The sequence below is a fragment of the Carassius carassius genome, chromosome 23 (genome assembly GCF_963082965.1).
Source record: "Carassius carassius chromosome 23, fCarCar2.1, whole genome shotgun sequence".
NCBI lineage: Eukaryota > Metazoa > Chordata > Actinopteri > Cypriniformes > Cyprinidae > Carassius > Carassius carassius.
Window position 1 is genome coordinate 21,872,379 of NC_081777.1, and position 25,681 is coordinate 21,898,059.

A 25,681-nucleotide genomic window follows, 5' to 3' on the forward strand; every position below is an offset into this window, starting at 1 on the left:
TAAATCTATAAAAGGCATTTTAATACTCCATTATGTACACTTTTCACATAAACTCCACACAGATGAAGCTTCAGAACAAAGCGCTGCTTCACGATGCATTATGGAACCCTCTCACTGCATAGTGAGGAAAAAAAATTGAACCAAAATCCAACAAAGATAGATTAAAAAAAAAAAAAAAAACAGCAAGGAAGGAAACATTGAGTGTCCTCTAGTGCCATATGAACTGGGCTGAGTGTGTGGGGTTCTGTAGGGCTGCACATTTGTGTCCTATTTCAGGTCACCCCGGCGTCCACTCTTCCACATCTGTGGTCAGTCAGTTAAAAGTCAGTGAGTGTGAGACAGACAGACAAGGGCTGTTCCTGTCTGTTTGACTAGGAGAGTCACTGGAGTGAGAAGTTGTGTGTCCCCCCCTTCCTTCTCCAGAGGCCTGAGCTGCTCCAGTCTGTTACCTCTCATTCTAGTAGATCACTTCATACACTGTGGCCTTCTTGTCACCAGAGCCTGTAACAATGTACTTGTCATCGGCTGATATGTCACAGCTCAGGACTGAGGATGATTCCTTTGACTGCAAGGAGAAAAAAAAAAGTCACAATAAATTTGGTGAAATAAAAAGATTTTAATTTGAACTTCAAAAGGGCCTGCATAAAACTCTTTCGACATTGTCTATTACTCAAAGAAAACGCTGACAGCTGTATACATAAGCACCCCCCACCAAACGATGCATTAGCGTCCATGCCAAGCCCCTTCAGTCATAAACACTTGGAAGGGTTATCATTATTTACTCTTAAGCTGGTAGATGCAAGCTACACATGCGGACCCACATCCGCACTAAGTGGTCACGACCCAGCGTTAATGACATACTCCAGCCCATTTCCGCTGATCGAGGCCCGGCCTGTCAGCCAGCGGTCACTGTGCCCTTTCTACTGACTCAGACAGCCCACACATTTCCTGCAGACAGTCCGTATTGATCTCTGTACCTGGAATATGCTGGCGCCGTAGGGAGTCCTCCATGCATTCAACAGATTGTCCTTCCCAGTGCTCACGAACCATTTACCTTGTCAAGGGAAATCAAATGTAATTAGAGCTCCATTCAGAGTATAGGAGATATGCACAGAAAGCCAAATAAAACAGCCTAGTAGAAAAGGACAGTCAAGGTTCTGTCGGATGTTGTGCTCAATGTGCTGTATAGAAGCGTTGGTGTTTAACTTCAAGAGAGTGCAAAAGCTCAAGTGAAGATATGTATAGAGTGCCTACATTCAATGCGTGAATCTTGAATCAATCACTTACCACAGTAGGCAAACTTCAGAGAGAGAACACAGCTCTCGTGAAGGTGCAGCTGGTACTTGTCAGGTTTGGTGTGGTGGAGAACCTCCACATTGCTGCTTTCCATGCCGACAGCCAGCCACTCACCCGTAGGACAGTAGCCCAGAGAGAAAATCTGCGTTTGGGGGGACAAACACAAGTTGAGCACCACTGCTTTGCACTCAAGTCAGTATGAAATTAAAATTAGTTTTCTTAATGCATGTTATACATCTTATCGTGAACGATTCATCCATGTATATATGTTGTGAAACTAATCTATGGTGCTCCATTTTGGAATGCAATGGCCAAACCTTAAACTCCAGTCATCAACTGATGAATCTAATCAAATCCCTACATTTGTTTTTCATTAATCTGATAAACTCAGAAGAAGAGATCTGTCGCTACTTCCATTTGATTTCCATTGACAAAAACATCACTAAAGAGGCGAGGGGATGAAGTTCTCAAAGAGAGCCCCTTGCTAAACAGAGAAACAGACAGAAGACAAGGGCTGGAGAGGGCATTCATCTCAGCTGACCGCCTAATAAGAGTGCTCCACTACCAACAGAACATTCAGAGAGAGGCCAAAGAGCAGGGTTTGCGTCATGCTGCCCTTCAAGTGCCATGAAGTTCAGCTCTCCATTGATTGACCATTACAATACCCAACGAAAAAGCCAATGTCAGAGACTAGTATACAACACTGAAACATTCTTATATTTCATTTTTTTTACAAAAACGGCTTCCATTTCCTAAAGCTCAATCATGGAAAGTCCTTGTGCTGTGGCCTAACCTGAGATGTGAAGTCATGCTGTTGGAGTTGCCGCCCCTCTCTTAGGTCCCAGGAGCGGACTGTGTTGTCAAGGCCACCTGTCCAGAGCTTGGTGCCATCATGGGAGATGTCAATGCAGCTGGCACCGTCTGTGTGTCCTTGGAATTGCCTGCAAATCACACAAAAAATTAAGGGTTTAGACAATGGCCCTGTATTAAACCTTAAAGTTACACAAGAAAATGCAGTTCATTTGAGAAAATCTTGAAAAAAGCCCACCTGACGAGGGTCTGGTTGTGCAGGTCCCAAACAGCGATGTTTCCATCGCTACAACAGGAGAAGCACACCTTGGCGTCGGGGCTGATAGCTAGCGCATAGCAGGCTGGTGCGGAGGAGGTCAGCTCGGCTTTAATGCGGGGTGTCTGGGAGGCAAGATCCCAAATGGTAAGAGTGCTAGCCTCCCCTCCAACGATAAGAGTGCGGCCATCAGGCAACAGCTTACAGGACCGAATATAGTTGTCCCTGTTCTGTAGATGAAGAAAAAAAATGTATGAGAACATATTCCAAACATCTGGACTTCCAACATTATTCTAACAAACTTTTTTTTTTTTTAGAAGCAATTAAAAATGGGCTAGTAGTATGTAGAGTATTATTACGATAACAAAAACAACAGTTATAGTAAATATGTCCTTGGCCCTTACCAGGCAGTCTAGTTGAGACACTGGACTCTTGCTTCCAGGCTGACTGATGTCCCAGATCTTAACACAGCCCTTGCCACCAGTGTATACATGGCGAGTGGGATTGCTTATAGTCACAGCACACACCACCTCTCCATGACTGAGTGTGTTAATCTGACGGGCGTGGCGTGGGATCCCTGGACCAATGAGAGCGTCTGGAGGGAAGGGCACAGGCTGCATCTGTCCATCGGCACTGACGTGAAAAGAGTAGGCTCTGAGAGAGTGACAGAAAGAGAGAGAGGGAGAGACCTCTTTAGTAATCTAGTAGTCAACAGTGCACTGATTGAAGTGGGTTAATTAAATCAATTACAGCAATATGAGTAAGTAGTCTGAAATGAGGTATTAAGAGGTGGAAAAGGTTGTGCTCTAAAGCACTCTCACGGAACTGTTACATAAATAGTGTGGGGAAAAAGACCAGTCTAGTGTGGCTATGAGTTAAGTCACGATCATTTAATCTTTGTTGGACACTTACGGTTTTCCTCCAGAGATTGGGTTGAGGCTGGCAGGGAGGCCGGGAGCTCTCATATGAGGATGCTCAAATGCCGCCTACATAAACAAAACAAAACAAAACATGCAGCATAGAGCAGTGATCTTTATTAAAACGCACATTACAAACACCACAAGCATAAATTACACATTATAACCTGTGCATTGATTAACCCTGTGTGCCCTATGTAAACCATACAATAGCTGTGTGTGGAAAAATTTATCGTTTTCAAATCATTTGATTAAGTTTACAGGGCCAGTGAGTGTGATACACTTTTGAATCTTTTTCAAAGCTACTTATGGCCTCAGAAGCCGAATGTGTAATTTTTATCTTTTTTTTTAAATTAACGGTTGTGTTTTTTGAAGCTTGAAAGCCTAAGTGGCCACTCACTGTTGTTTATGCACAGAAAAAAAAAAAAACCTTGAGTACTTTTTCACCTTGGCCTTTCACAGAATTGGAAAAAATAAGGGTAAGTAAATTACTTTTTAGATGTTTTTAGGGTGAACTGTTCCTTTAACTTGACTAGATCAATGTATACTGCAAAACCGAACATTGAGCCACAGAGGAATGATTCGTGCCCTGTTCCTTCATTTAGCTGAAAGGATGAAGCAATCAGATGGCAGGTAGTCAGGAAGCCTGAGAGCCCAGTCAATGTAACGCTCATTTCACACCCAGTCACACACACTACATCACCCCACATTCTCCCTCCACTCTCAGTTTGGGAGCTTTGGGTGAAAGAGAGAGATTGAAATCAAGCACGAAAATAAAAAGAAATGAAAAGAAGAAACTGGGAGAGAAAGGTAAGGTGGGGCCTACTTTGAAGTAGAGGTTAGGAATCTTTAGGAACCTCAGTATTTGATTCAATTTTGTTTCAGTGAGTCACAATCTGATTCCAAAAAATTCTCAATACATCTCAATTTTTCAACTGCAGCACAGCGGCACAAATCTTTGGGGAGTTAAGGTGGCCCGTTGCCAAATATCCTATATAAAAAATATGCCTGCTCGGTTTTGTGCAGTAATTCCATATTAAAGCAACCATAAATGTTATTTTTAAAGACCATATTGATGATCAATGCAAAAATCCAATTCTGAATGCTTCCAGAAAGATCCAAGATCATGATATATCTGTAAATATTTTTTTCTGCACCTACTTTGAAGACGCTTTTTCACATACGTAAACACAAATACTCACCATGGGCGAGCGTCCGTAGGCAGCAACAGCGGCCGCACTCATCTGAGGAGAGATGTGAAGGCCGGCATAGACTCCAGGGGTGGTCAGAGAACCATTCATCTCATGGTGGCTCATCATGGCAAAGGGAGTTGGGTAAGAGAGTGGGGTGCGCAGAGCAGGGGCGGCTGCAGACACAGAGACACACAGCCAATCATAAATCAGTCAACCACGGGGAAAGGAGCTGAACTCGGGAGCAGGGAGATAAATCTCAATCAAAGACCTGCCTACACTCAGCTGCTTCAAAGATGAATTTTATGAAAGCTGCTTTAAGCTCTGTTAAAAAGGCAAGCCTAAAAATTTGCTGAAGCTTTGAATAATTTCCATATGCAAAGAGCTCTCTTTTGCTTACAATATTTGCGCTTCATGCTTGCAGGAGGTGATGGTATACAGTAAAAAAACACCTCTGTGGAAGCTGATTATTAACTCACCAAGAGCTTCCATTGGAGGCTTGCCTAGGATGGGCCGCAGCCCTGGGGTGGTGCTGGTACCCGGGGTAGGGGCATCATTACGAGGCGTGGGGGTGTTGGACTTGAGACCAGGCGTGGAGGATTTGTCATTCTGTAGATGGGAGAGAAGAGAGGGAAGAGAAAAGATAAAGAGAGATAGATAAAACAGAGTTAAAATCCCCCCAAACGAGGCAGCATCCAGGCAGAAGATTTAAGTGCCGGCAGAACCTAATCCAATCCAATTCTGACAAACTCACTACTCCTACGAAACTATAAACCCTGCTATTTATCCCCAAACCCATTACTGCTACAATGGAGATGAGGCTCGTTTTATCCTTCTCTCGCTTCTCCCTCTAATCTTTTTTTTTGATGCAGAGGCCCAGAATGGTTAAACGCATTGAGTTATTAGCAGGGAAGACACGACTGATCCAGCTATGGGAATGCATTATCCCTGACATTTACAGATGTATTTAAAGCCGAGGCTGGGAAACAGACATTCACTCCTGAGCCATTAGAGGAAGATCACAGGGCATTCAAGCTTCCCTAGCTGCCCCCTCCCAACAAAACCTTTTCCTCAAACATATCCTATAATTCTGCTTCAATGACACAGACCCAGATTCTATCAAATCTTATATCCAGCACTGCCGATTATTACAGTAGCAAAATCCAGATAAATAGAGCTGATACACATAAATGCAGCATTCAGTATTAAATGTGTGTGTGTGTGTGTGTGTGTGTGTGTGTGTGTGTGAGAGAGAGAGAGAGAGAGCCGTACATGGCCGTGCTCCTTGTTTTTAGAGGAGGGGGTGCTGCCGGAGGAGGCCACAGATGCGGGGCTGTTGGGTGTGTCCTTCTTTGCTGGGCGGGGTTTATCTATGCCATTCTCAGGAGGTGAGTGGGCAGGGCTGCCTCTGGGCGTGGCAGGGTCCTAGAGCACAAAAATATAACAGGAATGAGTTAAATGTCAATAATAAAATACGTAAGCTATAACTGATAACACTGCAGTTGAATTAATAAAAGCACAATTTCTAGTGATTTAGATTACATTTACATTTACACTTTTATCCAAGGCGACTTACAATTACTATATATGTCAGAGGTCGCACGCCTCTGGAGCAATTAGGGGTTAAGTGTCTTGCTCAGGGACACATTGGTGTCTCACAGTGGATTCGAACCCAGGTCGAACTTGGGTCTCTCACACCAAGTGCATTTGTCTTATCCACTGCGCCATCACCACCCCAAAAAACCTGCCTCAATGTTTGTGAACGCAATGAGACAACAAAGCTTCACGTTTTAACCTGAACAAGGGCTCGTCCGGATTTAGATGGAACATAAAATGTTTCTCACCTCATTGGAAACATCAACCACCAGATCATCACTTTTGTCTCCATCACTGTCCTGAAAACACAATGAGCCCACTAGTTAGTATCCCATTGTGGGATTTTGTTACAGAAGAATCTTACATCACAAGTTCATGCCACATTACTCACATATCGGCTCATGCTGTCCTTGTCTTCCACTTTGCGTTTCTTGGTGTCCAAGCTATAATCAGAGGAGCCGCGGTGTTTCTCGCTGGTTGTGCGCAGACTGTCTGATGGAGAAATAGAGTTGTTCTGAAGTAGGAGAAAGAAGGGAAATATTAAAGTGTGCCAATAAACTACAGACTACAGACCCACTCATTCATCTATACAAGCAGATCTATGGGTGGTTTTTACTGTGTTTTGTTTCACAAGACCTCCAAATTGCTCTGAAAATATCCTGTAGGCTCCAACTCCTTTCAGCACAGGATATTTATATCCAAACCTGATTCCAGTTTATTTCTGATGACAAATGAATTATTTGAGTTCAGAGTCAAAAACAATTACCATTACAATGACAGGTACTTCACAGCTGTCGGATCTGAAGGAGAGCCAAGCTGAGAAGTCAACAGCAAGGAGGAAAAAAAAAAGGACAGAGTACCTCTTATCACTCCAAAACCACACACTTAAAAAGCCAAAAGCGATTTATCCATTCCAGCTATCCGACTCGAAAACCCAAAACAGGCCTAACATAATACAGTGAGACTCGCCAAGCCGTATCTAACAACCCACAGTAGACTAAACACAGAAAAATGTGCTGGCTGCACTACAGAGTAGATACAGTTAACCAGACCAAAGAGGGGCTTGTTTTCACTGCCCCAACACTCTCCCTTCCTTCCCCCAAATCACTCCCTCCATCTTCTAAAAGAGACAACAAACAGCTTCAGGAAGACATGAGTCCAACTCGGGCTGTGTGTGTGGGAGCATGTAACAGTCATTGATTCCCGTAGGATGTTTGGACATCACCAAGACCCCTTCCCACAGCACTTTGCGGGTCTGCGGTCCCGGTAGACAATGACTACAGGGCAGACGAATGGAAAAAGGGACTTATATCCGCAGGAAATGGTGGGCGACTGTCTGTGGCCACTGTCCATACTCACAATAATGCTTTGTAAGAATATTTTATGAATTCATAGTATTTAGCAAGCATGCTCCATATGCAACAGGACTTTGAGTGCTCTCTGGGCACTTTCTCAAAACAATCCTGCTCCTAGAGCTTTACTCATCGCGTCCCAAGAGCCTTCACTCAGTGTGAGGCAACAAGATTCCCAGAGGGAAAATAAGGCCAGATCAGTGGAAGCGTAAAAGAAAACTAAGCTGAGAAGATGAAGTAGCAGACTGGGCCGAACGCCCAATATTCTCTGTCTCTCTCTCTCTCTCTCTCTCGTTGCATGATGTCTGACCTTCTAAAGAGATCCTTAGCATGACTCATTAAGGGGAGTCACCAGCGTGCTATCGGATGACCTTAGACAACGGCAGCAGCGAATACACAACAGCGCCTGGACTGCTAACCGCCAGAGGAGCTCCCCTTCCTTCAGACATGACTGCACCCATTCAGGCCTCACCGGGCCAGCAGAAACCCAATCTCACAGCCACAATCAGCCATCAGAGAGATTTAAGCCCCGTCGAATAAATGCCTTTTACAAGGGCACGGAGATGAGAGGGAGGAAAACAATTCCTTCGCCTGTGCTCATACATATTTATCGCACTAGCAAAAGAGAGCAGAGAGGGGTGGTAAACAAGTGGAGATAGCAGAGGGGTGGGTAGGATGGGAGAGGTATAAAAATAAATCCCACAAAGGAGGGAGGGAGTCGACGTCGTCTTTAATTGTGATGAAATTATAGAGCCGCACTAATCTGTGCACTGTAATACGAGTCATTTCCCATCTGCAGAGAGATGTGAGTGCTTATTTCATAAAAAGCTTGTTTCTCTATTAGTCATTTTTAATGAATGCAGATTACCATTTCGTGCACGAGTTTGCATGTGCTTCAGGATGAAGGATCTTACTTGACATTTACATTAATGGAAATTTTCTTAGGCATGAAATGGGCCAAGAGGTGCTTTTCACCCAGTAAAACTAAGACATATTTGCTCCGTTTCAAAACCTAGTGAGCCGCCTACGGAGGCAACATTAAGGCATCATTTAAGGTGTGTTCCTGACATGAAGGCTGTTCAAAACAATACGCAACTTAATTAAGTTGCTTCCTAATAAAGTTTATTTTAAGCCAAATACTTATACTTAAACTATAATGGTGGACAAACTGAGAAAATACGTATTAAAATGTACAGTCATATCTCAATGAATACAGAAAAGTATTACATTATCCAATGTTTAGCAACATGCTTACACCAAACAACTGAATCGAATCTCCCATACAGATTTGCTGTCTATGTAGGCAGCTAACTAGTTTTTGGAACTGAACTATTAAGAGGAAGAGGACAACCAAGACAACAGGAAACCTGATACTCACTGTGCTCTCTGTAGTCAGCAGACCCAGGTGGTGTTGAAAGACAGGCAGAATGGCAAGACAAAACAAAGATAAACAAAAGTCAGTTACCCTGACCGACTTACAATCAGCGTTAACAGTAGATTTCATCAGCAGGTAGAATATGTCTGTACACAATACAGCTAGCAAACCATTAGCATGCATCCTTTATTAACCTTGCCAATTCATGCAAGCCACAGAGAGCATCATGTAAATGTTCAATTGCTTTATACACTCTCAGTTCTTTTCTGAAAATAGGCTACATCCTTAAATGGCAAGCCACAGAAGTAGCGTACTCTTATAAAGCAAACCTAAGGTCAATAATGTCATCAGTCTATAAGAGCTGTCATAAAAATGAACAGGGTGGAGGGCTTTGGGTGTTAAGAAACAAGCGTTTGATTCAGACAAGAGGTCTATATGGCTGAGTGACTGATATTCCACTCTCTTGGCTTTAAATGAGAGCAGTGTGTGTGTGTCCTCCTTACCTCGGTGCTCTAGGTCATGGTGGTTTTTTTCATCCTTCATTGGCAAGTGTGGCTGACTTCCCAGTGCTCCCAGAGCCAGAAGGCCCGAGCCAGAGCCGGTGACCGGCGGGATTCCTGGTGGCTGAAGGCCAGAAGGGTGGGGAGGTAAAGCCACAGGGCCGTGGGCAGCGTGAGAGAGGTGCTGGGCCTGGAGCTGCTGCTGCTGTGGAGAGACATTCAACAAGTGGGCCAGAGGGAAAAAAGAACAGAAATCCATGCCACAAACTAAACACACGGCTTCTGGGCATCCAAATCAGAAGCACAGTTGGGGGCACGGGGATATTTATATCCTCACGTACACGCAAGTCTTATTTGAGGATCCTGCAAACAAAACGGTCTTTATGTTGCTTGGATCTTAACCTGAAAATATTAAATCTTGCAGTGTTGTGGATCTAGTCAGTTTACATTTCAGGTTTCCTGCTCAACTGTAACATGAACTCTGTGGAATATCATACAAAAAGCATGTAAATTCACTCATTAAGTAATAAAACTCACACAGACTCTCCAGAAGAGAGTTGTCAAGCCCTATTTAAGATACAGTTAAAAGACAGCAGGCGTTGGAATGCTGTCAGCTCATAGGCTTAACACCACCTGTTCCTTAGCCCCATCAAAACTCTGGACAGCTATATTTACTCCCCTTACATTTGGGTCTGGTTATTACACAAAGTATGAGTCATTTGAGAAAACCAAGCTTTAAACACCACTCCAACAGCAGCTGGGCTCAGCTTTTGTGTGTGTGTGAGTTTGTTGAGCGGCTGCCGCGGCCAAAGGCAAGGGGTCCCGTTTTGGCATGTGTTCAAGCCTCCAATACCTCCATCAATATTTAAAAAGCTTGTAGGAAACTGATCGGAGTTAAAAACCACTCAGCATGGAAAGCAAGCAGCTTAAAGCAAAGTTAAATGACACTTAGCAGAGCCAGCAGTAAAGAGAAGAAAACAAAAAAAAAATCCCAGTCTCCACAATTTATTAGTGTCCACATGAAGACTGAATTCTTTTAAATTGCTGTTAGCGCACACTGCCTAACTTTTCACAGACCTCACCAGTCAATCAATGACCCTTTACGATCATTCTTCCAGAATCCTGACATGTTTTCTTCATGCTTGAAGTGGAAAGGGTAGGTGTTATTGGCTATGTACGGTGATCACGATGGTACAACCTTTCAGAATTATCAGCAGGTCATTAATGCCATGCCATAAGTAAATATCAATACTAAAGGCTTATTTATAAGTCTGGAATGCTCCAAAAGCTTGCCCTTTCCAGTGGGTAAATCATTATTAAGATGTCCATCACAGGCCCTTATTCGGGGCAAGTATAATTGCTAACAGCTTTGCGGATTATTTGCACAGCTGGCTGTATATTGAGACTCCGGGCCTTTGAGATTGGCAGGAGAGCGAATGGTATATAGAAGAGCTCCACTTGGGATTTGAACCTGCAACCTTACACTCCCCAACACAACAGAGCTGCCAAGCCAATTATGAGCTGTGCCTCAGAGTGTGGATCTGTGAGGAGACGTGATAAGGGAGAGTGTGAGTGAGGTGTGTGTGTACTGAGGCACTGAGCGTGGGTGGTGGGCGCATGTTCTTGGAGAGAAAGAGAGGGCAAGAGAAAAGGATAGTGAGACAAGTGTGGAAGTGAGTGATTGTAAGACAGAAACAGTGTTGGTGCTAGGGTGTTCATGTGGATGTGTCAGGAAGTGAAATGAACCGCTAGTAAAAAAAAGAAAAAAAAAGAAAAAAAGAGGGGAGGGGGTTAGTGTGTGTGTCTTCAGAGATGACGACTGACCACATGGGAAATTAAAGAAGCCGTTGATTCATGGGGGAGAACCCTCCCTGCTCATTCCAGCTAATGAGCCACTGATGTGTAATATGCATGGACAATAAGAGAACCCTCATTAGAGACCTGGCCAGGAAGACAAGAAAATAAAGAAATAAAATGTCTCCAGTTATTTAATATTCCTGCATAAAGATGGTGCTAATCTCTCCCTCTTACAGCAAAACAATGAACGTAGGCCTTGTATGCAAAATTAACAATGGACACATAAAAAAAAAGATAAGTGGCTAAATCAGACAAGTTCCTGCTTCTAGTCTCAGGTGTGTATGTTAAGCAACCCCATCCTGAGTTTAGTGCTGTAACCATGCAACATGCAGGCCTGAGGGATTTCAAAAACATAAAGCCCCATGATTCGCCCTCATGGCCACAAACACACTTAATTGGGCCCACAGCACAAGCAGGGGCATTCTTAATAGAGATCTATCAATACATCTACAGCAAACGACTTACAGTAAAACAAGCTGCCCAATGCAAAAGGCTGTTTTTTTTTTCTGTGGCAAAAAATGTGTGTGTGTGTGTGTGTGTATATATATATTTATAAGGGCTATCCGTTTAACGTGTTAACTTACTCATGAAAAATAATGCGATTAAAATATTTTAACGCATTTAACGCAATTTGTTTTTGTCTCATATTTATATCAAATGATAAGTGATATCACACGATTTTGTCCCGAATGCCACAAGTGCAAATGTGATTTTACACAACAGTTCAGTAAATAAGAAGTTGATATTGTGTTATATTTTAAGCACAATATTATGTGTTTTTCACACTTTAATGCCATAGCTACAGAACTGTTGCATATCTCCGAGCAACACAGTGGTGTTTCGTTTCAGAATGAATCCATGTTCAGAATGAATCATGTGAATCAATGATTCAAAGACCCATTCACTTAATTCCTGAGTGAATCAGCTGTTTAAATCAAATGAATGACTCAAAAACATTTACAGCCACCTGCTGGCAGATGTAGTTTCTTATTTAGAGTACAATTTCATTTAAAATAATAATAAAAATAAAAATATTTAAGGAATAGTTTACCCAAAATTTGGTCAATTTTTACTCGCGTTGTTTAAAACCTTTATTTTGTGTAACATAAAAGAAGGTATTTTGAAGACTGTTGGTAACAAAGCTGTTTTGGTTACCAATGACTTTCATTGTAGGAACAAAATATATATAAATATATAATTATATTCTTTTATGTTCTATAGTTTACATTGCTAAATGCTCAATGTAGCCTAAATGTTTGTAATAAATTGTTGAATTCAAAAAAAAAAAAAGTCACAAGACAAGGAGGGATCACAAATTAGTCTAATGACATGCTCTATAAGAAACTTAATCAAGAAATAAAATGCACATTAAAATCAACACAATATTATTCACTGAGGCTTAGTTTTATACAGCCAGCAAATAAATATTCAATATCTCTAAAAGCTCCAAACCGAACCACATCCTATAAACTTGCGATAACCAGGACAGTCCAAAAAGAACTGGGAGTTAAGTATGTGGAGAAAGAACTGAAAACAGTATAAAATGTGGATACAAATGCTTATGCTTTTCTAAAATAAATAGGGCTAGGGTTGAGAAACACAAACTGTTGTTGAGGGCAGAAATGCTGAGCTGCCGGAGGAGGCCATCTTAAGACCTCTGATCAAAGTCATAGCACAGCAGAAAAAAAAAGCTGCTGCCCTAGATGCATCCTATTACCGGCTCTGAAGTTCATCAATAAGAGATGCTGGTGGTTTCTGCTCTGAGAGTGTGTGTGTGTAGCTCACATCTCACCTATGCCTTATACTATTTATGAGGACTCTGGCACCTGAGTGAGTGCACACACTGCCTTCTGTGTGAATTACAAATGTCCACCTACTCGAGAGAAGTAGAAAAAACTCAGACAAGCAAGTATCTTTTCTGCTTTTCAACTTGTAAATGGCTCCTAAAAGAATAAGAGTAATTAAAGTTGGTCTGCTGTAACATAACATCAAACCTATCAGACGTGATCCTTCCTGAAGATAACGTGGCATTTAAGAGCGACCGCATGACTGCCTCATTCAGACCTGATTCCAGGAATTATCTCTGAGTGAGTGTCAAAGTTCAGGATCTAATTGAATTCCGATATCAGACAACACAAACCAACCCTTAAACCTTCACCTCACCATTATCAGATTTTTCAGTTGTGGAGCAATTCTTAAGAAGATGAATCAACGTCTGTAATAAGATCAGAGCTAGCCTTACTACTGGATGCCCAGAGGTCAGATTTGTTTTTCCCTACATATTGATAAGGATCCAGGTCATTTGCCCCTGATCAATAAGTGACTGTTAGAAGAGAGATGTGGGTATTTTTAGGAAAGGAATGGCTGTAGTAGCTCAGGGATGTGTGTGCAAGATCCTATTTGTCTTTAATTCCCAGCGCAATCCAGGTCAGCAAAGAGGAATGAGCCTCTCCTGTAAAACCTGATCTAATTAAAGGTATCCAGGCTCTAAAGAGAGCACTGAACAGCTTCTAGATGCAGACTCAGGGGACTGAGGATGCTAAGCACACTCATGCTACATATAGAACAGAGTAAATAAAGCTTGGTCAACAGCATCCACCTGCACAGTAGATAAACAATAATGTGGCTATGGGCCAAGAGGTAAATGAAAGCAATGAAAAACTAAGAGACTCTTTCACAAATAATCATTATCCATCACTTTAATGAAATAGGTTGTTAGCCATTCTCTTTTTGAATTGGTTGTGTGAAATTTGGTAAATGACAGCGTTTACAGTCAACTCAAGCTCTGACCTTAAAACACATACACTTCCTCACTCAAGCCACAGATACATTTACTAAGCACACATGATACATGCACATAGCGTTAAAACATTTAAAAAGGCATTCACTGTAGGGGCAAACCTGCACATGATTGAAATAAGCTACTACTTTCAAAACTAATCGTTAAATCAGTTAATAGGATTATTTTGCATCTACAACAATGCCGGTTTGCCCCGTTATTAGGGTCAAATAAAGTAATTAAAGGGGTATACACACGGTGAGAGGCAGACTGGGAAGTCCACGTACCCCGATGATAGCATTCAGTTCAGTCATAGTCACTTGCTTTGCACGTTCAACAGCTTGTGCTACTTGCTGTTGGTGCTGCAACAGGGACAGAAAATGTGGTTAAATTTCAATGCAAATTCAAAAACCTAAAAGTTCTTAAATGACGATAATAAATAGTACTGCGTCTAAAACTAAAATGAAACTGAAAATTCACATAAAGCTTACCTCTTGTGACAGAAAAGGCATAATCTGGGCTAGAATCGCATTGAGCCTTTTGGCAATCTCGGTCTGGAAGTGGAAAAGAAAGAGGGAGAAGTTAAAAAAGGGTTAATTTATTTCTGTCAAAGTGCACTACTAAGCCTTTTTTTTATTGTTTTCCGACGATTAAGCCAATTACCACGGCATTCAGAACCGCTTGACTCGGCACACTCCAAACTGCGTGATATTGACATGTGAAATATTTAAAACATTATGAGAGCCCAGGGGAGAGAGAGAGCACAGCTGTGATGAGTGTATACTCCAAACCATACGAAGAACAAGCCAGATACACTGGAGCTGTGTTAAGAGCAGCGCTGCACTTCAGCTGCCATCAGCCCGCAGGTACAGTCAAGAAAAAAAGCACACAAGACTTTCTTTTGCACTCTCAGCTTCACATTCACACCTAAACCATCATCATCGCTGATATGTAATTGCACTAAAACTAAAAAGCTGCAGAAGCTTTTTTCACATGTCTCCACAACAAAATGACTGCCAACTCCTGTTGTTTAGCAGATGTTAAATAATGCAGACAGTCCCTGAGGACATGTTGGAAGCAGACGAATGTGATAAAAGACTTTAGGGCTGACCACAAAAAAGCTGTTTTATAAATCCCAAATTTATGAATTTCCACCATCCAAAAATTGTACACACATGGTCTAAATAGCAGTCAGAGCCAAAGGATTTTCAGCATCCTTGAGCTTCAGTGCTTTTATAAGAATTTTAAAAAGGGTAGGGGGAAAAACACATTTAATCACATCAAATTCAATTAAAGTTAAGCAGTGCACAAATTATCTAAAAATTGGGTCCAAATGTCTGTAGGAATAATGACACCGTAACATTTGTGTTCCGACGACCCCGTACAACGGAACAGAAAATGTTCACATCACAATAATGTGTCACTTCTGACTAATGAACAAAGGTGGATTACGTCCAGACATGTCAGGAGCCGAGGCCTGTTCCAGACCCCACCTTTTTCATTTTCTCAGCAACCCACCCCCAAGTCCCCCCTTCATCTAGCCCACCGCAGGGACCCAACCTTCATTCTCTCTCCACCCGTCTGACCGTTGCCATGGCAACTGTAGCCGAACAGGCCCCATCTCCTATCGCGCGCCGATCATTATGCAAATGGTACCTCAGCTTGACCGTAACAGCCTGTAAAATCATATTACGTGCACACAGGCAGGTCATTAAATTGAATTTTCGGCCTGTCGATCAGATGAGTACCGCACACGAATAGTGGATAAAAAGGCGAGCAATAGTAGAGGATGATGTGGGGTCCTTGTGAGAACACATGACAGTAAAAGGAGGGGTGGGGGCAAAGCCAGGGCTCTCCACATAAAGGCTACACGCAGCTACAGTAGAATGTACTCCATCCCTCTTCCTTTCCATCATCAGACGCCAGCAGGAACACAGTACGGCCGACATCACAGCCTTTTCCAGTGATGAAAGGAGCTCACATCACAGGTCTGGCACTGGCTTTGACTGAGACCAAAGGAGAGGGGGGAGGAAAGCCTCTGAAAAATAACTCTGCTACAGATACATCATCTATAGAATTTATGAGGCTCAGTTCAACCCAGGGCCAGAACGGAGCACAAACACATCACAGGGATTTCGGCTCTATTTTTCATTTCAATGGCAAACACGCAGCGCTGCACCGACCAGGAAATTATTTATAACATATTGCTGAAAATGCCAAGCGGTTGCAGGAGCCAGACACAATATTTTTTTACAAGATACTCTGTTACACCCGAGAAAGTTTCGCTCCTTCCCATCAAAGGAATACAGACGTGTGTCGGGTCAAGCTATAGTTGAGTAAAGCCTGGCAGACCATAAAATACTATATATAAAATACATATACCATATAACAATAACAACAAATAAAACTAAAATATGAGGTCACACTTTAAGGTCCAATTCTCACTATTAACAAGCCGTTAACTGTGATTTTTACCTCAATAAACACCCAATTTGCTACTTATTAATAGTTAGCAAGGAAGTTGTTAAGTTTAGGTATTGGGTAGGATTAGGGATGTAGAATATGGTCATGCAGAGCACATGCTTCACTAATAGACAGCCAATATGTTAATAATAGGCATGCTAATATGAAAATAATGAAAAAAAGTCACTGTAATCAAAAAATCTTTCTATACCAATACATCCCAAATCATCATTAGACATTCTTGAAAGCTATAGTCAAACTTGTGACAAGACTGGGTGTTGCGTTGCACCAAAGCAACAGGATCAAAGCAGGGTACCAGTTTAGCTTTCAGACACCCAACTACACTCCGGAAAAAACTACTAGAAGAATGCATCAACAAAAATGCTGGTTGAAAAGCCAGCTCAGTGTATAATCCTTATTTGCCCGAGATAAACCGCATCAATAGCAGCCTAACATTTGACAGGATTTGCTGAGAGGCCTGGAGAGCATCGAACACATTCCTTAAGGGCTTAACGCGACGTTGACAGCTGGCTGAGTGAGGTCAAGGGTTGCCTTATCTGACACTCACTCTTAAAGCTTCATGCTTTATCTTGCAAAAACAATCCTGCTGTTGGGGGAAAACATGTCCGACGGCGGTGACGTACACAAAAAGCCAGCATACGCTGCACGTAATGTATGAATCTATGATGAAAGTGTGCTGTGCATTGAGCTGGACAAGCAAAGCTTTTAGCTACAACTGCGGATTAAAAATAGGATGTCACTTTAAGCAGATGAAAGCCTGCCTCTTAAGTGGCAAGCTTCACGCTCTGGTACACAATTACAGGTACTCGGACCTGTCTAGCACCATTTCAAGAGCACTCCGGGGCCAGGCTGTCAATGGCATGCTGAAAGCTATTTGTCTGTTGCCATCATCGCCAGCGGAATGGAGTGAGACGCTGATGAGCATTGAATATAGAGGAAAACAACTGGCCCTTCCAGGCATGTGTCTCCATCACAAACAATACTTGACCTAGCTGGGTTGATGGCCCCTGTATTCCGCTGGGGTGAGAGGGTGGTAATGCTCTCTGACAGCCCCGCGCTCTGTAGTAAAGGTAAAACAAGGTCTATATATGTGCATGCCGGAGGTGAGTGCACAAGCTTATGGGTTGTTAACTTTCAGCACTGTTGAGAACTGGCATTAAAATTTACCTGAATTGATTGACATTAGAAGAGCTGCACAGGTGGCTAGCCTCGGTTTTCTATTATTGTTTTTTTTTTTGTCTGTCATATACTCAGACTCTCCAAATAGCCCCGTTACAAAAGTCCTGCTCTATTTTGCTTATGTCTGGAGTGTCATTGTACAGGTTCGTGACCTAACTACCATAAATAGTGTGACGGAAGCGTTTCCCAATCCTCCCTCCTCTTTAACAGAGGCTTTGTGTACTTACCTCACTGAGCCAGTCAGTTTGCTTTGGCTCACATAGAGAAGGACAATCCAGCAGTGAGCAAACACTTCCTAGGGCACCCCTTATAAATCATTTATCAGCGTCCCCATGTCAAGCCGGGCCTGACTGGCTCAATCTGGGTCTGACAGCAAGGCGAGGGGAGGAGATTCCCTCAGAGTCTCACAACAGGTGAGAAAAACTCATAAAATAAGCCACGCCACGAGTGTGCCTTAGTCATCACAGCGTCTCACTGATGTAGAGCAGCTGCCATTACAGCTGCACTTCCTCCCTCGCGATGGCTGTCTGCAGGTATCAGATGCAAGCGTGCATCCTGAAATCCGCATTACGCCACGACTGTTTAAAATACAAAGCGCTCACTGACAATCGAATGAAAAAAGAAACCGATTGCTTGACGGTCGGAATTAAACCCTCGGCGCTGAGAATAATGGGGTGTGGATCCAGCAATCTTCACTAACTCCATGCCTGGCATCCGCTATTGGGCTCAGTTTAACCTGGATCAACAGACCAGGATAAAAGGGTGGGATCTGCGCGTTTGCTTATGAACACCATTACCTCTCTCCTCTTTAGCAGGTTAGAGCCAACGTCAGATGAATTATTCAACAGAGCATCTATGGGCTCTGTGGTGGTTCCTGATAAAAGTCAAGGCGCTAAAATGGATCAGTCGATTAACCTGTTTACACAAGGTCAGCACTCCCCTTTACTCCTTTTCTCTAACTCCTCTGTCCCTCATCTGCCAGTTGGGAGATAAGTGGTTAACAGGAGGCATCGCGGGGCAAAGGCCTGACAGACAGGGGAGTGCAGAGGCTCACACTGTGGACACTGATGGATCGCCACCCACCAGCTCCTCCCTGATGCCATTAACCTTCATAAGGTGGAGAAGGGGACCAGGCTGAGCTGGATTGTCTCTGAGGTGGCCTAACTACATCTGGTGCACAGCGCAATCTCATTATTATCTGGGTGACAGGAAATATGTGATGCGTCACAATATTCTCAGGATATATCAAGATTAGTCTTTGTAAATACGGTGGAAGAGAACCATAAATTTCAAAAAAAGTAAGGTGGACAAAAATTAGAATGGAATTTTTTTTATCAAAATCAATAACACAGCCCTGCATTTAAAAAATTGCTTATTTACAAGATACTATTTGCCTAAAATTACTTAAATCTGATTTCAGAAATATCAATAAAAACTTTCCATCATGTAGTTTGTCACAAATAAGAATGAAGATTTTTCAATGCACTTAGCAAATAAAACCAGTCAAATAAGTTGAAGAATTTCAATGTATAATTGAACATACAATTGGCAAAGAAATTTATGCTCAAATAATCTTTAATTTAATGTGCAAGAAAATTATAGAAACCTGATTTGCTAAAGTTATAGACAATTTTCGGATGCTGTAAAACATCCACGGATCTAGAAGAAAACATTGTCATGTTTGCATTTTCTTCTGTGGCTGGATTCAAGATTAAGCAAAAAACAAGTGTAATTCTTACATGTAAAAATGGGCTGAGAATTAAACAAATGATTGCATCCCAGAAGACAGGAATCATGACTCTGTGGTGGTTTTTCTGTGCTTAAGGGATGATAAAAGACTTATTCACCTTACAATGGTTGTCAAAAATCAAACATTCTGAAATACACCATATTTTGTGAGAATGTGACGTGATAAAGCAAAACAGAGCAGAACTATTTTTGTAATAAGCCCAACGAAATTAGTAAAAAAAAAAAAAAAAAAAAATCAATTGGATTTTACTCGGCAAATATGATGCCGAGTAGTGCATTAGTTGCTAATAATATAAAAATAATAAACTAGTCCGGTTCTTACACTAATAGATATTCATCAGTGATGTCACTTAGTAGTCACTATTAAAAAACTATATAAAAAACTATTCCTGAGGGGGAATACTGAAAAATGGCGGAAAAAAGGTCACAACGCAATTTGCCCATTGCTTCAAAGAAGGTCATAATAGGTCATAAAGTTTCATGTGGCAATGTTGCTGACTTTAGGCAATTATTGGAAAAGGCATGGAATATCCAATTAAATCAAAGAGATAAATGACCAATTAATTGATTATCAAAAATGTATGTTAGTTGCAGCCCTAGAGAAAATGCAGGGTAAAAATTGATTGGAAGGGATGTATTTATAGCGTTCTATTTTTCCCTTAGTGTTAATTTATAAAGGCTGTCTTAAATGTGCTGACATAATAGGGACTGCTCAGACTCTGCTCCCTTTAGTCATTAAATCACATGGCCCCTCCTGCCAAAGTCCTGACTTTAATCTTATCAAAGCTGTCTGACCACACTCTACTCAGCACAAGCAGGAAAAGAGACTTGACTCTCTCTAGCCCCTTTCACACTGCCATTCCGGCAAATACACGGGTAAAGTGTTCCGGCAATTGTTCCCGGGTCGCTAGATTTTGCACTTTCACACTGCCAGTGATTACCCGGGATATGTGCGTGCTTTCACACACAACCCGTAAAGATCCCGTAACGACACGTGACATCAGGGCGTGATGTGTAATGTACGAGTCGAAAACGTTAGGCACGTTATACTTTCACTGAAGCAAGCGAACGATCTCGGCGTCAGCGCGGAAACTGAGGAACAAACTAATCTCTGCTTCATTAGAGTTTGCACATATTTTATCGTCGCGAATGTTGATCTTCCTTCAAAACAGCCTCTAAAAGAGTTGCGCGATAACGTGCGTCATCACTTCGATACGGCATTAGATCTTGCTTTTGTTCACACAGCGCTCGTCCCGGGTTGAACCCGGCAATGTTACTAGGTCCCCGACCTGGGTTCAATGCCGGAATCAATCCCGGGACGTGGTTGCTTTCACACAGAAGGCGACCCGGCAATGTTACGGCAATATGCCGGGTCGGACGTGCAGTGTGAAAGGGGCTTCTGTGTGTGTGTGTGTGTGTACTTGTAATGTCCTGACTTCTAAGCTGATTCTAACTGCTGCTCAAAAAAAACACAGTCCACAGTCTCTCTCATCATCTCTACAGAGTGTACTTCACTTGTCTCCTAACACACCAGTGTGACTGCATTGACTGACATCTACACACACAGCGCACAGATCGTCTGTGACTCAGAGATTGTGTGAACAGGGATCAAAGGGCTACATACCTGTTTGTGCATTTCAATGTTCAGCCCATAGGACATCTCATAGTACTGAAAGAAAGAGAAATGAAAAATACTCAGTTTTTTTTTATTCAATCCGAGCCACATCAAACATTTCCACCTCACATCACAGAGTAGGGAAAATAAAGTCAGATTCTAGTGAAACATGGGGAAAAGAGGAGAACAGGCTTTTGATGCGCACTTCAAAATCATGTCCCATAACAGTGTCTCATATCTGCACAGCTTCTCCTTTGTATGATACCGATGAAAGCACACAATGGAAATCCCAATTGGATTTTAGGTCAGAGATCCCACGTTTTGACCAATAAAATTTTATAAATATTAGTTGTTTAAAATAATAATAATGATGATTTATGAAAAAGAGCCATTTCTAGCCAAAAAATTATGCATCCAGAAAAAGTAGGGGGAAAAAAACATACAGAGAAACAGAAATGTGTATTAGTTTTCCAGAAAAATTTTATCAAATTCTATGATTTTTCCCAGGACTAAATGGCACTGTTTCAGAATTTTCCATGATTCTGGCAATCCTGTTTGCATAATCAAAGCTTAATCCATATATATAATCAAAGCTTAATCCATATTATATTATATTATATTATACATATATATATATGTCATGCTTAATACATTTTTAACAACTGTAATGATAAAAAAAAAAAAAGATTAAAAACACCCTGATCTCACTGCAGTCCTGCAAGTCTAGATTCTGACACTATCAACTCAAACAGTCAGTGTGGGGATTGTACATGGTGTTTACCTAACCTCTCCTCCTCCTTTCTGAATGACATGCTTTTTCCTGTGAATGGAATGTTTAACTAGCGTCCCTGGGTATTGGTTAAAGTCATTGCTCACGTGTTTACACAAGATAAGAGAATACACTTCCACAGTTTAACCTTGTTTAGTTACACCACGAAAAGCTTTGTTTTTCCTCTCCCTATCATGAATCCTGGCATGAGGCTGTTTAGATCTCTTGAACGTATACGATTGAATTTAGGGATTTGGTGTTGTGTAAATGATTAAGCCTGTGATTAAGATTAACAATGAATTTATGAAGCCGTTTGTTTGGGCGCAAAATCTAGTCATCAAAAACAGAGTGCTGCAAAGACTTTGGATTTTTTCTGCGACCGAGTATTTTCCCCTCAGACGCCTCTGGCACTCCTCCATCACCCCTCACCCAGTTTACGGCCATGCATTTGTCTGAGAGCAGCATCTCCTTGGAGAATAATCAGATCCACACACAGAGGGAGGTAGAGAGAAGGGGGAGAACAAAGGGGGATTGAGAAGAGGGGACAATGCTGTGGTCATTGACCCCTAGGGCTAAGGGTTGGTGTATGAAAGGGCCCGAGGCTAAGAGCAGTCAGTCAGGGCCCTTTAATAAAGCAGAAGGCTGAACTAAAAGCACCAGAGGGGGTTTCACAAACACATTCTAAAACACACACATACAGCGAGACGCAACAAGGCATCTACATTCACCCCAGCTACTAACTAATGGCAGCTTACATATTGGCTAATCTTACCATGACATAATGGCGCTGCATCTCGGTCTTCTCATTGGCCAGTTTGTCGTACTCCACTTTAAGACTGGGAGGAAAACCAAACACATCGATTACTGAACAGACATGTTTTCACTGCTTACTCGCACACAAAAATAATTCACACTGCAAACATGAAGCTAAACAAATACATTCACATTTTACAGGGGGTTGTTATAAATAGTAAAAGCAATCTTAATGCTTTACATTAGGGGTGCACCAATATTACAAATCTGGACAATGAAACTCATATTTCATATGGCCAAATACAATTACTGTTTTCATACTTGAACCAATACTATAATTTTCATGGCCGATATTAAAGATATAACTGTTTTCTAAAGTCTTTTTAAGATTTTAAAATAATTTGAACACATCATATGCACATCAAACAACAATTTAGTCAAATGTCAAATTACTAAACATTCAAATTTTGTAATACAAAAGTAAATTCAGGCAAATAAAAAGCAACATTCACTGAAATGTACTTAAGGAAACACACCTGAATGAAATAAAAACTTAAACTTAAGTCCATGTTGTTAACAAAAATAGTAGTTTTAAAGGTTAAATATTCACTGTAATCAAGCACTATCAATTTAAAATTAACATTAGGTGGTTGCTAAAATAATGTAAAAACAAGCAGAAACATATCTACAATTAAATATCCATGACATTACCAATATGTTGCCTCATATGATCAAACTAGTTATTTATTTTTTGACCACACAAATTTTTTTTTTCACACACATGAATTAGATTTAGTTCTCCTCCCTTCGCCTGCAAAACACAATTAGGCGAGGCGGTAATTGTACAAGCTACTTCACGGGCATATAACTCTAAATTATTACCTGTGATACTGGGCTTGCAGGAACTGAAATTCGTCTTTGATCCTGTCACAGGACTCCGCCACTGTGAATTTGAAGCCTGGCTGACCAGGCTGGTGGGGCGCCTGAAAGACAGCCATTACATCAATCAAATTCAATTACATCCTCAGAGAACCAAATTTGTTTTCAACCGACTGCAGAGCGAGGCTCTAATGCATTCTGGGCCCTGGGAGAGCAGCTCTAATATTTCAGCCTGAATGAGGGCTGGGGTGACATCCACGCTACAATGACATCTGGGAGATAGCTACAGCACCAGTAGCATTCTGACAAAAGAGGCGGGGGGAATCTTTTCAGTTCTGGGTCCGCCGTTTTAGTGCCTCACATAAACACCGGCGGGAAAAATGGGGTCGCCTCGCTTGGATGGGTCTGAGCGTGCCGAACTGCGACTGTAAAAAATGCTGTTGTTTTCAGCCTCGCTCTCTCTAAAACCAGGTGCTCGTGAAAAACACGAAACCGTACTAAAGAACAAAGACGATTTCTTTACAATTCAACGTCAACTAACGTTACTTTATTGACAAGATGCGTTAGGTTTTTTTTTTTTTACCCCACTTGATTGTACTTCCAACCGCCCTGTTCTTTCACTTCAAAGCATCACAGGCACCAGGGCTTAGCAAATCAAATGAAGGTGCACATCAGGATATCGTTCGTCATGGACGGAAGGCTCTGCCCTTGCTCTCCAGCTAAACTGATGCAGATGTAGCAATTATGTTTCATATCAGCTCAAGATGCACTTACCGGATGCCGGCCCTGTGGATACATCTTGAAATGTATCCTTTATTTATTGGAGGTCTATTTGGTGGGGGGTGTCCACTGGCACGCCACTGTACTGTAAAAATCAGCCGGACACGAAGCCCACTGGACGTTGTGGGGAGAATCCTCTCAGATCTCTGCCGCTGGAACCCAAACAATAAAGAAAATAAACAAACACAGACGAGGAGGATACCGTTACATTCAAACTGACGGTTGGAATTTTAAACTTGCGGTTGAGAACTCTATAACCGCGTTAATAACGCGTTTTCATCTGCACTTTCAAAAACAACTCGGTTCATTGTGTCGGGGGGAAAAACTACATTGCGGAGTGCTTGAGCGAAACGACAGCTTCTCTAACGTTACTATAAAATGAAAACACGAAAATTAGGAGGAAATTTGGCGTTTTTCTTTGTTTGGCAACTGATACTTTGACAGGCGCTCATCTAGTACTTCACATTACTTGATAGAACCCGAGAAAGAAGACCGTAAAGAGTCGACAAAGTGATAAGTGAGGAGCTCAGTCAGTGTGTGAGTGCGAGAAGCGTTTCAAGTCTTGGTTGGATAACAAGCTATTGTCGTTAGCTAACCTGCTAGCCTACTGTACCTGTCTTTGTGCGTCCGAACTGCCGAATAACTTCCACTGTTCCAGTAACTTCTAAAATGTTAATCACCGCTTCAAAATCTGAGGGAAAGATATGGTTCCTGGTGTACGCGAACATCTCTCGTGCGCTCTATCACAAGAAGCGACTCGGTGAGAATCAGCTTCTCCGAGGCAAAGAAATTAAAAGACGCCAAACTCCACGGCGCGGAAAAAAAATGTTCGTGTAATCCCCAGAAACCCTTGCAAAAATGTACTTCCGATTTTGAAGATGTTTGGTAGGTTTAAATTTGTAACATTGTACTTCTTCGCCTCTCGAGCACGTCCCCTTCGTCCAGCAATGCAACCCTGTGCCACACACAGACAGTCTACTGACACGAGGGCTGAGCCACTGCGAGAGCACCTCCTGCTAGCCAATCAGATTAGAGAACCGACAGTTCTGGCCTGCCGGCCAATCGCAGGGCCTTGTCCCCACGTGGGGACTGCATCCTGATGCATGACATCATACTCGCCATTTTAGATCAGAAAAGGTAGCTCGTAATGCAGCCATTGAACATTTCTAGGTATTTTTGAATAAAGTGGTCCGATGTCTCAGTGAATATCTTTGTTTGGAGAGCTAATGCAATCACAGTATAGACACAGACGTCGTTCTGAGCAGAAAAACAACGACATAGTGTATTAAAATAAAGATTATTTATTATGTCGGTTAAAACGTTAAATGTTTACATAACGTTAGCATTCTGCCTTAAAGTTTTTTAAAAGACAATCTATGAAATGAGAACGACACGAGTACACACACACACGTTCAATTCAACCCTTTACTCGTAGTTATTTCTGTATTTTTTAAATAACAATTTAAAGTTGATATACATAACACGTCATAATTTCCCTTGATCTATTTTGAAATAGGTCGTAAAACTGCATTATTTTCCTATTTA

The 25,681-nt window shown here is 41.8% G+C and overlaps 1 protein-coding gene across 1 annotated transcript; it reads right to left on the reverse strand.

The window, feature by feature from the left end:
• On the reverse strand, positions 1-25,186 carry tle3a (TLE family member 3, transcriptional corepressor a). The gene is made up of 21 exons (XM_059506531.1): positions 24,750-25,186; positions 24,131-24,288; positions 23,360-23,460; positions 22,497-22,560; positions 20,965-21,009; positions 14,420-14,482; positions 14,186-14,290; positions 9,296-9,497; positions 8,796-8,803; positions 6,457-6,579; positions 6,314-6,364; positions 5,742-5,894; positions 4,949-5,078; positions 4,482-4,645; positions 3,275-3,348; positions 2,767-3,016; positions 2,345-2,592; positions 2,090-2,237; positions 1,288-1,438; positions 978-1,054; positions 1-565 (listed from the first exon to the last, which is right to left on the reverse strand). Exons 2-21 carry the CDS (start codon positions 24,152-24,154, stop codon positions 458-460), a joined length of 2,289 nt encoding a protein of 762 aa, XP_059362514.1. The 5' UTR covers positions 24,155-24,288; positions 24,750-25,186; the 3' UTR covers positions 1-457.
• Positions 25,187-25,681: the final 495 nt, after the last annotated feature.

What these genes read in the sequence shown, in the direction of transcription:
- tle3a (XM_059506531.1), bottom strand. Translation starts at nt 24,154, where the DNA reads ATGTATCCACAGGGCCGGCATCCG. An exon ending in ACATTGAAATGCACAAACAG is followed by an intron (nt 14,483 to 20,964) that starts GTATGTAGCCCT and finishes TTCCACTTCCAG; the next exon opens with ACCGAGATTGCCAAAAGGCT. An exon ending in AGGACAGCATGAGCCGATAT is followed by an intron (nt 6,365 to 6,456) that starts GTGAGTAATGTG and finishes TTGTGTTTTCAG; the next exon opens with GACAGTGATGGAGACAAAAG.